This window comes from Cryptomeria japonica, chromosome 9 (genome assembly GCF_030272615.1).
Source record: "Cryptomeria japonica chromosome 9, Sugi_1.0, whole genome shotgun sequence".
NCBI classification, from domain to species: domain Eukaryota; kingdom Viridiplantae; phylum Streptophyta; class Pinopsida; order Cupressales; family Cupressaceae; genus Cryptomeria; species Cryptomeria japonica.
This window is the reverse complement of record NC_081413.1, coordinates 139248224-139262583: the sequence shown is the minus strand read 5'-3', so window position 1 is coordinate 139262583 and position 14360 is coordinate 139248224. Positions and strand designations below refer to the sequence as shown.

At 42.5% G+C, this 14360-nt stretch overlaps 1 protein-coding gene across 10 annotated transcripts in view; it reads right to left on the bottom strand.

The window, feature by feature from the left end:
- Nucleotides 1-14360, bottom strand: part of LOC131060225 (uncharacterized) — a 332812-nt gene that overhangs the window by 47191 nt on the left and 271261 nt on the right. For all 10 annotated transcript variants that reach the window (XM_059211028.1, XM_059211029.1, XM_057993388.2 and 7 more), the window contains one exon: nt 12687-12809. In XM_059211028.1, the coding sequence (XP_059067011.1) occupies nt 12687-12809 (123 nt within the window). The remainder of the gene's footprint in view (nt 1-12686; nt 12810-14360) is intronic.

Here is a 14360-nt window from a genome sequence, read left to right as displayed (position 1 = left end):
CCAAAGTCAACAAATTCATGAGCAAAGTTCGGAGTTTTCACTTTTTTTGGCATTCAAACCCCCTTGAAAAGGCCGAGATTTAAGCATGACTTTCCAAACTTTGATGGGAGTAAAGCATTGTTTCCAGTGACCCTTCCAAGGTCGAAGTTCAGGCTAAACTTTCTCACATTTTGTGCCAAAATTCAATGATGTTCTTAATACTTAAAATGCCGAGGTTCATTCCCAAGTTTGCTCCTCAAAGTTGGATTTTACAATCACAAAGAGGTGGGATTTAGGGCATCAAGGACCTTTCCTAGACAAACAAGGTGCCATTTCAAAATCATTGTTGATTGAAGCTCAAAATCAGGAATAGTTTTCATTCCCAAGGTGCTTCCTAGGACGAGGTTTAGGTTGAAGTTGATCACTTTCTCAAAAATCAGAAACAACTCTTGTTTCTTTCAACCTTTGCAATTGCCTAAGTTCAAAACAAGCTCTCCAAATTTGAGGTAAGAGTGTAGAGATTGGTTTGGCCTTATCCAATAGGACTTCCTTATGCCAAGTTTGATCCTTAGCTCTTCTCAAATCACTTTCTCAAAGCCAAAAGACCCTTGTAGATTCAATGGGAGAGTAATGTTCAAATCCTTCAAGGAATGACTAAACGAAATGGTGATTGATCCTTGACTTATGTGTCCATGTAGGATGAAGAACACAAAGGAGGCCATGTGGAGACGCTTGCGATAAAGTAAGCTCTATAGCACTACCATCTGGAGCACCGACTAAGCCGGAGGACTCCCAGGATAAAGCCAAAAGAAGAATTTCATGCCAGTACCCTGAAGATGTCAATGAATAGAGCCAAAGACAAAGTAAGAGGGGTTGGATGAGCAAGGACCCCTACCACTATCAGCATAGAGCCAGGGCATCCGATTAAAGAAAGAGTTACAGAGCGGTGTGCAGTAGGGCCAATTGGTGCCATTTCCAGAATTCTAGAAAACAGTGACGGGGGCAGGCACAAAACACTACAAGAGTATGCAGAAACAAAAAAAGAAGAGCTGGAGATGACAGAAAATAAATTTATTGTAATGGCAATTATTTTATTGTAAAATGACTACTTTTGGCCCTATTTAATGCATTTCAAAAGGGGGCCACATGTTAGTTATTTCCTAGCTGCCAAGTTTACCTTTTTATGCCTTGAGCCCTGTGAAATTTTGTCTTCTAGTGGGATTAATTGAAAACAATTGAAGGTAGCTAAAAAGGTGGTTGATGGTTGTTGAGATCATTAACCAAAACGTTGTTAGGATTTCTAGAAGGTAGATCAGAGCCATTTGATTGACTGAATCCTGGCCATTGATTTCGAATGTAAAATCTATAAAAGGTCACTGCCTCTCTCATTGTAAAGGGTTAGAGGGTTAGAAAAAGAAGAGTTAGACAATTAGAAATAGTAATAGTTAGAAGTAGAATAGAGTAGGAATTGTTGGACAAGAATTGTTGTAATAGCAGGTAGAACAAATGAATAAAGCATTGAAGCATGGTGTTTTGCCATTTGCCCTAATCTCTTTGCATGGATTCTTTTCATCAAGTTAGTTGAAGTTCAGTGACCTTAATGGTGAAGTGTGAGGGTATTTGATTTGATTTCAAGTTCATACCATTGGAGGCTTACAGATTGCTAGTCACTGTGCATGAATAGTCTGAGCCCACCATTGCTCTTAGTTCGACTATGAATGTTTGTTTTAGATTGCGCTTAAATTGTGTATCTCAATGAATGTTCATAGTTTGAAAATCCTTTTATTCCCTTTGGAGCTTGCACTATTCCTGTGGAGTTGTGAGTTTATCTCTAGCTAAGCAGTAGCTAGTTTTATTCAAAATCTATCTACCTATAACACAAAGCATTATTGTCATTGACCCTAAGATCTCTAAACCATCCCTTTGCTATTTATTTAACAAGTTTGAGAAGTAAAGCATCACCCAATAGCCATACTAGATGCAAGCCAACTTGTCAAACGCATAAGTCCCCTCGTGATTACCAGCAAAACACATTGACCTTGTGTTATCCTAAGCAAGTCGAGACTTGACAGTTGGAACCTTGAGGTTATCTCCTATGATCAATTTGAATAGCATTAGAGATCTCCTTATTCAAGAGAGGACAGGATACACTCTACATTCTATTCTGCGTTGACCGAAAGTGCGAACTTTTGACATCAACATGACTCCTATTTCTCGTTGGACTCTTTGAAACTTCGACGACTCCCCGTAATCGCCGTCTCCTCACTTTTCTTTCTAAGGCAAAGAGACCTCCTTACTAATCCCTTCCCCTCCTCTCAAGTGTCTCTAGCACATTTGTCCTTATTTGGTCGTAGGGGCATTAATTGCCGAGGGTACGACGTCTGCCAATATCCCACTCTTCTTCCTCTCTACGGATCCTTTGTATCGTTGCAGTATTTGTTGCCAGCGCTGCTCTCAATTTGTTTCCTCCCGTCGATCTTGCAGTTCAATCTGTAATGTCCCCACTTTGAAATAAAATTCAATAATAAATGATAATAATAAAATTAAAATATTTAAAATTAAATTAAAATATAAAGTAAAATAATTAAATATAATTAAATATGATTAATTAAAAATTAATTAAGTTAATGAAAAGTCAAAAGAAATGAAAGGAAAGGTTGCGACTCCCTCAACAATGAGATATAAAAGGGAGAAGAGAACCTCATTTGAGAGGGGGGAATAATTTGGAAATGAGAAGTGCAGATCTGATTTAAATGATAAGTGTAGATCTGATTATGAGAGGTTGTGTCCCTTTCAAAGGGCAGAAACAATGAAGAGTTGCACTCTTTCAAAGGGTGCCAATGGTGAAAGGGTGTATCTCTTGCCAAAGGGTATACATGATGAAGAGGTGTGACCTCTCCCTCACATTGATAGATATAAAGGAAAGGAATCAAAAGCATCTAGTAAGATCACCATGGATCAAATCAGATCAGAACTGTTATTAAGTTACAGGCAGTAACATCCTTGTTCTTGGTGGTATGCATGGGGATGTGTTTAATAAGTATGCTTGATATATGAAGCCCGATAATGTTCTTATGCAGAATAAATAGTAATATTAATATGGACTGCAATATGTATGACAGTCATACTTAATTTCATATATATATTCATAATACATAAGAAATTAGTATACGTATAGTCTAAAACATGTTATTACTATCAGTATTTAAGAAGTGGGGAAGGAGATGTTTCTAATAGGGGACATTACAATTGGTTTGATACTTACATTAAGAACTAGGGATGTTTGATGGACGAATAATTTATTTATGAATATTTAATTGATTGATTTGCGAAATATCATTGATTTGATGCATGTTAAGGTGGAGTTGTCTCCTAATATATTCAGTCTGAGTCATAAGTATCTTGAAATTGATTAATTATGGCTAAAGCATCCCTAAACCCATAAGGGGACATTACACAATCAAATTTTGTGCCAACGACCTTCGAATTCTCCCAAGAAGATCGAAGACCGTGTGGTTTATTGAGAGTGTGTCGCATATCGTGCTCTCAGGGACTCCTATCTCCCGAGCTTCCCTCTACACATACTGATTGACTGAAACTTCCAACAGGTTTACCAAGTCTTGCGTCAATCAATCTTCCGGTGTTTCTTCCTCGTCGTCACTTTCCATTACTAGTACTTGTTCAAACGATCGGCCCATTACTCCACCATGCCCGCCACCACTCTCAGGAACTCTTAGATCTCCAAGTTCGAACCGCCAACGTTGCCAAAATGTTCACTCCCTTTGGTGAATGCTTTAACTTACAGAGTAAATATAAACATAACAGTGATCATATTCAACATATAATTCAAAAACAACACATCAATATTGCCGAACGATGTAACTTTATAATCAACATGCAATGTGTACAATAACAGAGAGTCCTAGTTCCCGATGCAAGCCAAAAATATATCGTACTCGATAGTTGGTTATGTGTGCCAATCCCTGACAACTAACAACTACTCGAGAACTACAACCCATTACATTGCCATTTATTAAACAAAATATTATTTATTCTTATCGGCAAAACAGTCATCAACAATATTCAAACTATGAAAGAAAGTGTTTCACTTCATAAAAATTGGATGATCTCTTTGTGAGTGATTGCCTCTCTTTTATAGACTCATTTTTGGCACCAATAATTTAATTTCGCTTTTTCCCTCCAAAAGTTCTCATCTAAAAATATTTTAATGAAATATTACAAAAGGTCTTATTATGTCCCATTAGATGACCCACTCCATCTAACAGTAACTCATAATAATATTTAAGTTGTCATTTCACAATTTTTTTAAAATTTTATTGTTAGGACTAAAGAAATTATTATTGAAACATTTTCCTAACTTTATCCCTTAGCCTATGGGAAATAAAAAAATGGATCCTAACAAAAAAGGCAACACGACACCAAACTCCAAAGTCTTTTTTGATGCAGGGGTGGATTTTACCAAAACCTGGATTGAATTGCTTGTGGGAAGAGGGGCTTCACTTACCTGTACAGGCCCCAGCCAGCCCACCTAACAAATCGTGAACTTCCAACTGCAAAGCATCAGATCTCAACCTAGCAGAAGAGTTTTTCAGTTGGGAACAACCATCAGATTTACTGAAACCCTTATGCAAGATGATTTTCACCAACCAAAGCAGGAAGTGAACAATCTGAGATAGCAGAACTAGAATTTTTATCAGGACAGGTAAAAGGGCAGACCTTGGTGCCTGCACAAAAGGATGCTATACCAGAAGGGGCACAAGTAAAAGTCATCGCTCCCCAACAGCACACAATTTTCCCCTTCTATGCCAATTTACTCTTTAATTGGCGTGATTATTTGATCTTATCTATTATTGATTATACACCAATTTGTACTTTTAAAATCAATATTTTGATTTGTATAAGAACTCGAGTCAACTCTACATCACTGGAAATTAGTTTGAACTGATTGATTTGCAACTTAACTTTACTTAGTCACCCATATAGACTCGAATATCTCTAGTTCAACTGCAGCTTAACTAGGAGATAATATTCTATCTCAGGCATTTTCTTTCATACAAATGGATGTTATGAGAAAACACTCAAACATGAGGCAAAAGGATTTTATGTAAATTTCTGGTTTATTGTCAGCTAGTTTCTAGGTATTGATTACGGCATCCTATACATGCAAAGGGACTTTATTCATGATAATTGTGTCCCATGGCATTAGCATTGCAATTACAAATTGTATAAAACCAAGTCAATGGATTAAGGAAATATAAAAGAAAGGATTGACATTTAATATAATATATAAAGTGATTCAACTATTTCTGCCAGCCAGTGCCACAATAGAACAGACATCAATCAGGAAAGACAATTTGTAAGGAAAGAGTTTACAAACTGATCTTTGAAGATGAGTTTTGGGAAAAGCTTGTAAGAAATTTTTGAATCAATGTTACTAATCACTTCAGATGATGCAACATCAAATAAAGAGATATGTCAGGATTGCAAACTAGATATCCTTATATAAATAGCTCTAGTCAACTACATAATACCAAATGGTCTTTTTTGAGCATGTGAGACATCCTTATATAAATAAATCTAGTTAACTACTTAATACCAAACTGATCTTTTTTGAGCATCTGATTACATTTACTAATTATATACTTTTCCTACTGTTGACGGGAATAATCATTATGTTATGTTGGTATATTATGTTTATGTTGTCGTCGGTAATAATGAGTTACGGCGGTCAGTTAGTTAGCCGACGGGTAGGTAGTTGGAGTTGCGACGGTTGTGTCGCACCCCTTCGGCTGTCATATATTGTACCACCTCCGGGTGTTGGGGGACATGTAATGTTAGTCGTGTCACATGTAATGTTGACGACGGATATAATATGAACATCCTTTGACATTAATGGAAAGCTTATTCTGGTACTTCTTTTATATTTGCATTTTACATTGCTGTTCGATTTCTGCATTCTTCCTGTTTACCCAGTGAGGTAAACATTTGGCGCCGTTGCCTAGACGAACTCGGAACGGAAGACACGGATGGCGCACAAACACAATGGGCCTACCCGTTGGTGAGGTGAACCCGGAGGTCGACGATGCCCAAACAGAACTCTACGTAGGAGAAGACACTGCGACGAGAGAATTTTCGATTCTACTCCAAGTAGCCATTCAGACCTACGTGCGACGAGAGGCGGCGGAGGCGGAAGTCCCACCAAGTGCCGTGTGGACAGCGTTAGAAGTGAGTCCGGAGGTAAATCGGTTGATGAACCATCTCCCCCGATTGCTAGCACAGGCATCGTTGGCACAACAAGCTCGCCTGGAGGAGATTGCCCAGGACGAGCGACGCCAACAAATTTTGCAGCAGTACGAGGAACGGGAAGCAGAACGAGATGGCGCCAGGTCAGGGGCATTTGAACCGTGAGCCATACGGGGCGGAATAAAGAACACTTATTGTAATGATTATGTCATATTGTTGGCATAAACTTGTCTTCCACATTATGAATGAATAAAAGTGTTCTACTTTTTATGTCATTAACTATATAGAAAGCTGTCTGGGAATTAATGCCCAATACACTGAATAAGGACAAAAATAAGCCACAATATATAGATGAACGTGTAGTAGCCCAACGTGCCTTGATCCTTGAACAGCAAGCGGAAAGGCGACAGAGGTATAAGCGAAGAGAGGAGGAACGCTCCGAAGGGGACGGTGAGGCCAGCGGCCACCCACGGAGTCGGGAGGAGTTACTTGCGGAAACCCGCCGAAGGATAGAGTGTACCAAAACTCAGTTGAGGGATTTGAGGGACTTGCCACACACACCAGAGGCTAGGAAAACTCCAAGGAGTGGGGAGGAGGCAGAAGAGGGAGAAGACACCGGGGCTACCAGGAGTGTCGGAGGGACACCGGGGCACGGCAGTCAAGCACCCCTTATAGGATCTGACCCATCCGGAGTAGGACAACAGCCACCAGTAGTAAAAAGGCAAGGTATGGCACAAAAACAAAAACTTCCAAAGTTCCATGGGGATGGGAAAGAAGACCCTATCCGCCACTGTCGCACTTGTGAAACAATTTGGGGAGCGAATGGTGTTACCGATGAGGACAAGTGGGTAACACAGTTTCCCGCAACCCTGAGGGGCGTAGCCATCGACTGGATTTCGGATACGGATAAGGCTAAGATTAGCACATGGGCAGACTTGAAGAAGGAATTTCAAGCAAAGTTTCGTCTCCTAAGAGACGATAATGAGATCGTAGCCGAAATCTACGGCACGAAACAGAGGAAGGACGAGACTGTTCAAACCTACAGCCGGCGGCTCAAAGAGCTGCTAGGAAAGATGGAGAACCAGCCGACAAACGGACTGAAAAAACGGTGGTTCGTGGAAGGTCTAAAGAAATCCCTTAGACGAAAAATGAAGATAGTACCTCCCTCTTCATACTCCGACGCCTATAACAGGGCAATGGATTTAGAAAGTGAACAGAAGACGTCCAAGAAGAAGAAAAATAAATCCTCGTCGGAGGATGATTCCTCTTCTGACAAAAGTGATAGCAGTGATGACGACTCTAATCGGAAGGTATGGGCTCTCCAGAAAGATATGGAGCGAATGATGAGAGAGATAAAGGCAACCAAAGGAAGCACAAGCAAAGGCGACGAAGGGGATTTATGGTGCACGGACTGCCGTACCGACGGACACACCAAGGGGTCTTGTCCGAAAAAAGCATTTTGCGATATTTGCCAGATTGCCGGACACCTTACCAAGGACTGTCCGTACAATATGAGGACCCGTAACCAACAGGTTCTCTTTACAGAACCATCTGCGTAGAACCATCTGCGTCAGCCGGCACGTCCCAGCCTGCGAGCAACAACGCCTCGTCTGGCGGCTACCGAAACAACAGTCGAGGAAGAGGCAACAATAACAATAACGGAAGCCGTATCCAGTATGACGCCAAGGGCCGGCCAATTATCCAATGTAGGACCTGTAATCATTGGGGGCACTTCGCCCGTGATTGCACGAAGGAAGCCACCCCTCAGCACCTCTGCCGTTGGTGTGGGCCAGGCGACCATGAGGACGCAAATTGCCCACAGGCAGGGGTTAATCTCCTCAACATTGAGAAGGCTGAGAAGACTGGTGAGAAAGAAGTACTGGCGATCACCCGCGCCCAGATGAAAAAAACCACTTATCCCGACCCCCGTATGGAGAAGGAGAGATTACGGGAGGCAAAGGCCAATATTGAACGTGAGATGACGACCGAACAACGAGACAACGAGGTGGCGAGTACATCATCCCGTACGGAAGCGGAAAATAACATCATTGGGCAAATCTTGCAGATGGAGGTGCCGATAAAGGTAAAAGACCTTCTAGACTCTATGCCACAATTGAGGACTGCCATCCTCACCAATGTGCAAAGCACCGCAGCGTCGAGTGCCCCACAGGTATGGGTTCCCGCCACCGCATCGTCGAGTGCACCACAGGTAGGGGTTCCCACCACCGCTTCGAAGAGTACACCACAGGTGGAGGTTTCCGTCAGCCCTTCGACTGACCCGATGTTACTAGCCTTGAGCAGTGGTAGACACCCAGCTGTGGTAGAAATGGGTATCCGTGGGACCATTCTGAAGGACACCATTGTGGATGGTGGATCTGGGGTGAATGTACTACCAGAAGAAACATGGAAGCGGCTGGGGAAGCCCACCCTGTGGCCACCCACATTCAACCTGGTGGGAGCGGACCAACACGGCATTAAGCCACTCGGCCTGTTGATGGCCCAACAAGTGATGATTGGTACGCAACCATTCTTGTTAGATTTCGTGGTTATTCCCTCGAAGAAGAAAGGCTATGACGCCATCCTGGGGAGAGTGTGGTTGATCAACGCAAGAGTAAACCACAACTGGAAGAAAAATACACTTTCCATGGAGAAGGGAGGGCGAAAATATACCATTGACCTACACACCCAAAATGTCGGCGAAGAGCTCGCCTCTTCCGACTCGGAGGACTCTAATAAAGGGGAAGGGGGTCCCGATGAAAGTAAGGGCAAGAACGCGATGGAGCCGAACAGTGAAGGGGTGCTTGAATTGGAGGGATGTTCTGAAGATGAGAGATGCTCACTTAACGGGCTCTTCCACTGGCAGATGGAAGATTACGAAATATTCCAAAGCTACAGGCTCGAAGTAGAGGAACCAGAGCAACCAACAGAGGTGTACCTGCCGGAATACAAAGAATATTGGAAGGGAGACACCCCAAACCCTAGCGACATAGATAATTCGAAGAGTGTTGGCAATGATTGGAACTTTGTGTGGAAGACCGCAGTCTTCAAAATATTTATTATTCTTCTTCTTCTTCTTATGTACGGGAAGGAGACCATGGTCCCTGTAGAATTTGTGGTTCTAGGTCTTCGGATGGCCATGGAAAATAAACTTGCCACCAATAGGTTCAAATTGAAACCCTACCACGAGAAGCGCGTAGGGGACCTAAGAGGCCGGAAGGACACCCGGGAGTCCGGAGGGGGACCCGAGAGGATGGAAGGGGACTCGAGAGGCCGGGCAGGCGACTCGCCAGGTATAGGACCAAAACAAGAGACTCTCGAGCGAGGAAAACCGAGAAGGATGAAGGGCAATCCTAGAGACACGGGACCCGAGCAGACGACTCTCTAAGACATCTAAATTAGGAGATGAGGGAAAAAAAAAAAACGTATGGTCGTATGACAGGCAACTGTACGGTCAAAAAAATTTATAAAAAAAAAAAAAAAGAAAGAAAGAAAAAGTGGCCACCGTACGGTGGACACAGCAGATGGCACCACCGTGCGGTGGAACCATCGACGGTGGGACCACCGTGCGGTGGACCCACCGACGGTGGCACCACCGTGCGGTGGACCCACCGACGGTGGCACCATCGTGCGGTGGAAGCCACCGAAGGCCGCGGGAATATAAACGCCGCACAGCAGCCGATGAACAAAACACCACGCCACGCCGCGCAAAGGAAGAAAAAAACGAACGCCGAGGAGAGGAGAAGCCGCCACGTCGAGCAATGGAAAAAAGGAACAACACGCCGCACACGGAGGATAGAAAGAAGACACCGCACACCGCACAACACCGACCACGCACCGCACGGCCTGATCAACATGCACAGCAAGGGTTATGCACACCAACGCGCAGCAGCCTAAAAAAAAAACGACGACGGCCAGATTTCAAATGATTTGCTAGAGTTTGAAGCCAGGACACTGGAAATTCAAAGTAGAAAAGAAAGGTTTTTGGCATCTTGAAATATCACAGAAATGCAGTGCGCCATGGACTTTCGTGGGGTTCTGAAGGTTGTAAATTGGTGTTGGCATTGCTCGAGAGGCCGGGCAGGCGACTCGCCAGGTATAGGACCAAAACAAGAGACTCTCGAGCGAGGAAAACCGAGAAGGATGAAGGGCAATCCTAGAGACACGGGACCCGAGCAGACGACTCTCTAAGACATCTAAATTAGGAGATGAGGAAAAAAAAAAAAAGCGTACGGTCGTATGACAGGCGACCGTACGGTCAAAAAAAATTTTAAAAAAAAAAAAAAGAAAGAAAGAAAAAGTGGCCACCGTACGGTGGACACAGCAGATGGAACCACCGTGCGGTGGGACCACCATGCGGTGGACCCACCGACGGTGGCACCATCGTGCGGTGAGACCACCGTGCGGTGGAAGCCACCGAAGGCCGCGGGAATATAAACGCCGCACAGCAGCCGATGAACAAAACACCACGCCACGCCGCGCAAAGGAAGAAAAAAACGAACGCCGAGGAGAGGAGAAGCCGCCACGTCGAGCAAAGGAAAAAAGGAACAACACGCCGCACACGGAGGATAGAAAGAAGGCACCGCACACCGCACAACACCGACCACGCACCGCACGGCTTGATCAACACGCACAGCAAGGGTTATGCACACCAACGCACAGCAGCCTAAAAAAAAAAAAAAACGACGACGGCCAGATTTCAAATGAATTGCTGGAGTTTGAAGCCAGGACACTAGAAATTCAGAGTAGTAAAGAAAGGTTTTTGGCATCTTGAAATATCACAGAAATGCGCTGCCCCAGGACCCCGCGAGGGGCGCTGCCCCTCGACCCCGCGGGGGCGCTGCCCCTCGACCCTGCTGGGGGCGTTGCCCCCAGACCCCCAGTTTATTTTGAGCTACAGAAGACCACGGGAAGTGTTGTGGTTGTCTGTCTTGTGAGAAAGAAGCCTGCAGCTAAGCATTGGCGGGGAAGAAATAAGCCGTAGAGGGAGATGGATTTGGAGGTTGCGAACAAACAGAGTTTGAGGGAAGGCATTGCAGGTCCGCACAGTTGTATGACACCAGGGAGTTATTCAGTTCAGTTTTTAGCCTTTAGGGAGTGTGATGGAGGATTTCAGGTGTCTCCTAGTATCTGTGCCAGCGGATTGTGGCCACCTCCAGGCATGACTGGTACGCTTTGAGGAACTCGGACTATGTCTCGGCGGGACGTGAGGTTGCCGTGGTGGATGCATAGAGGGCTCGGGAGGAGCTGACCACCAGGTTGGAGGCACTAGTCGCGTGAGACTTAGTTCAGCGTACCCAGGAGTTGGATGCCGGGAGAGCAGCACGGGTGGCTATCGAGGACAAATTGGCTAGGGAGACAATATCAATTGAGTAGCAGTTGGTGGAAGCTGAGACTGAAAAACGTGTTTTGTAGACAAGTTTGGGTTAGGCACAGGAGGACTGTGATGGCAAAGGAAGCAATATTGGTGAAATCCGCACTTGAGCATCGGCTGGTAGCAGAAAAGGTTTTCAGGCGAGGACGCAGCAAGTGTATAAGATCCGGGCCCGACTGGCGTCAGTAGTTCCTACCGTTCATCTCTATTTTGTATTAAGTCGTCGGAGTCGACTTCTTTTCTTGGGGGGGATGATGTTGACGGGAATAATCATTATGTTATGTTGGTATATTATGTTTATGTTGTCGTCGGTAATAATGAGTTATGGCGGTCAGTTAGTTAGCCGACAGGTAGGTAGTTGGAGTTGCGACGGTTGTGTCGCACCCCTTCGGTTGTCATATATTGTACCACCTCTGGGTGTTGGGGGACATGTAATGTTAGTCGTGTCACATGTAATGTTGACGACGGATATAATATGAACATCCTTTGACATTAATGGAAAGCTTATTTTGGTACTTCTTTTATATTTGCATTGTACATTGCTGTTCGATTTCTGCATTCTTCCTGTTTACCCAGTGAGGTAAACACCTACTATTCTCCTTGGAATTTATTATGCTTGCTTTTTCCACAATAGATGCTTCTGATGTCAAAAGACTGTACTGACTAGTAAATCTCTCCTATATAGATCAATCTTTGCTGCAGAAATGATTTCTCGTCATAGTTGTTAAAGATTTAAATTGTATTAATATGTAACATCCTTTAATATTGTGTTTTATTGCATTTCATAAAACTTGCATTAATCATCCTGTTATATTCCTCAACTATTATAGTCCACAATCATACAAGACCAAAATATTGGGACCTAAAAAGAACAGTCCCAAAAAGTGCATTACTTTTATGTTCGTATCTAGGATTAAAAAAAATAGTTACAGAAGCATGATTTATATACTTGGATCTATCAAAGAAAAATTCAATAAGAAGAATAGATCAAATATTTTCATTCTTAAAGAAGCAAACCTATGATAACGCTTTATTATTGGTGATGAGTAAAAATATTTAAAATCTAAGTCACCTATAACAGCAGAAACAGCAACTTCAACTTCACCACATTCTCCAGGTCCTCGCATGAATAGTCTTTCACTCTTTGTATGGGAGTTTCCAGTAAAAAGAAGGCCACCTAATTTTGAGTGTCCAGCTGCAATACAAAGAAGATATCAAATAGAAGCATTCAAAATCATGATCACAAAAGGATATTTAAACCAAAACAAACACAGACACTGCCTGCTAGATTGAGATGGATTGAGATGAAAGTTAGAAGTTGGAAAAAACTGGTTGTGCTACTGGCCAATGAAATCTTAAGAGAACTATTGTTAATTAATGATCAAATATTGTTTATCCTTTCTGATAAAGGACTAATATTCTCTCAATGATGGAAACAAATACAAGGAAAGCTTGAGGATGGATTGCAGTAGAATGCAACAGCACTTCTTCAAACACCAAACGAATATGCACTAAATCTTAAAAAATAATGATATGAATTGCTTCAAATTTCATTAATCATCTCAAAGTGCAACCATTAAAAGATGACAAACAAAGCTTGTTGACAATTTGTGAGATACCAGCTAAAACACGAGATTAAAAGAGAGTACAAGAGTTAGCATGCATATAAGATGGCAAAGTTCTAAGACTTGCATATGAATTTAGACGCAATAACATCTGCAAAGAGAACTATTCTTTAGGGACATACATTACAGTAAACTAGACCTACAAAAAAGATTGTCACCAAAAGTTCAACAACACATGGCCATTGCCGATCATCTACATGCTAGTGCCATAATGATGACTTTTATTGCCTATCATCTTCACACTACTTCTATAAGCATGGTTTTCATAACTTATTATCTTCATCCTACTGAAATTTCACCTGAATTCTCCTTTCCCCACCTAGATTTCAATACAGATGCTGTGGTCTTGGAATAGAAATACAATCAATTCCAAATCTAAACTATACAAATCAATGCTCAATCATGAACTAATGCAAGGATTCAAACTCCTTTTGCCATCACATCTCACAATTACACTGACTATTTCTTTATACATCACACAAATTTTTTGCTTTGTCTCATAATGACTAAGAATGCAAGCACAAAATATATCAATCACTTGTTACCACATCATAGTTTACACCATTAGAGATCTAACCTCCTCTAGCCACCATCTCCTTTGTTGGTTACAAGGTTTAATGTCCTCTAGAGACCTTCAAGGGCAACCTCCACAGTGGTTTTGATGCCCAAACACCTAAACAACAATGTCATCCTCCTCAGCCTTCCCAATTACACACTTCAACACATACAAGACTACCTGACTATTGCAAAATTATTGAATTATAATCACATACAACAGAAAAGAACCCTTGTACATGTTTCAAAGGGAGAATTATAGTTTCATAAGTTACAAGGGCATTGAGAATGAAGTTCAAAAATCTCAGAAGACCCAGAGTCAAGATAAGAAACACCAAACTCATGTTCTCAGCTGCGAACCTGCCATTTTTCCTTGTGTAACATGTTCAATAACAGTCACACTACTTACCTATGTTGTACTCTGATAATGGCAGGTCTGAACAGGTCAAACCTATTAGAGGTACTTTTTTTTTTCAATAACTAGAAGTCCCCTAGGTGTCCAAATCGGCCTATTGGTTTCTACACAATTTTACCACTTTTGTATCTCCTACAACATAATGTTTGAT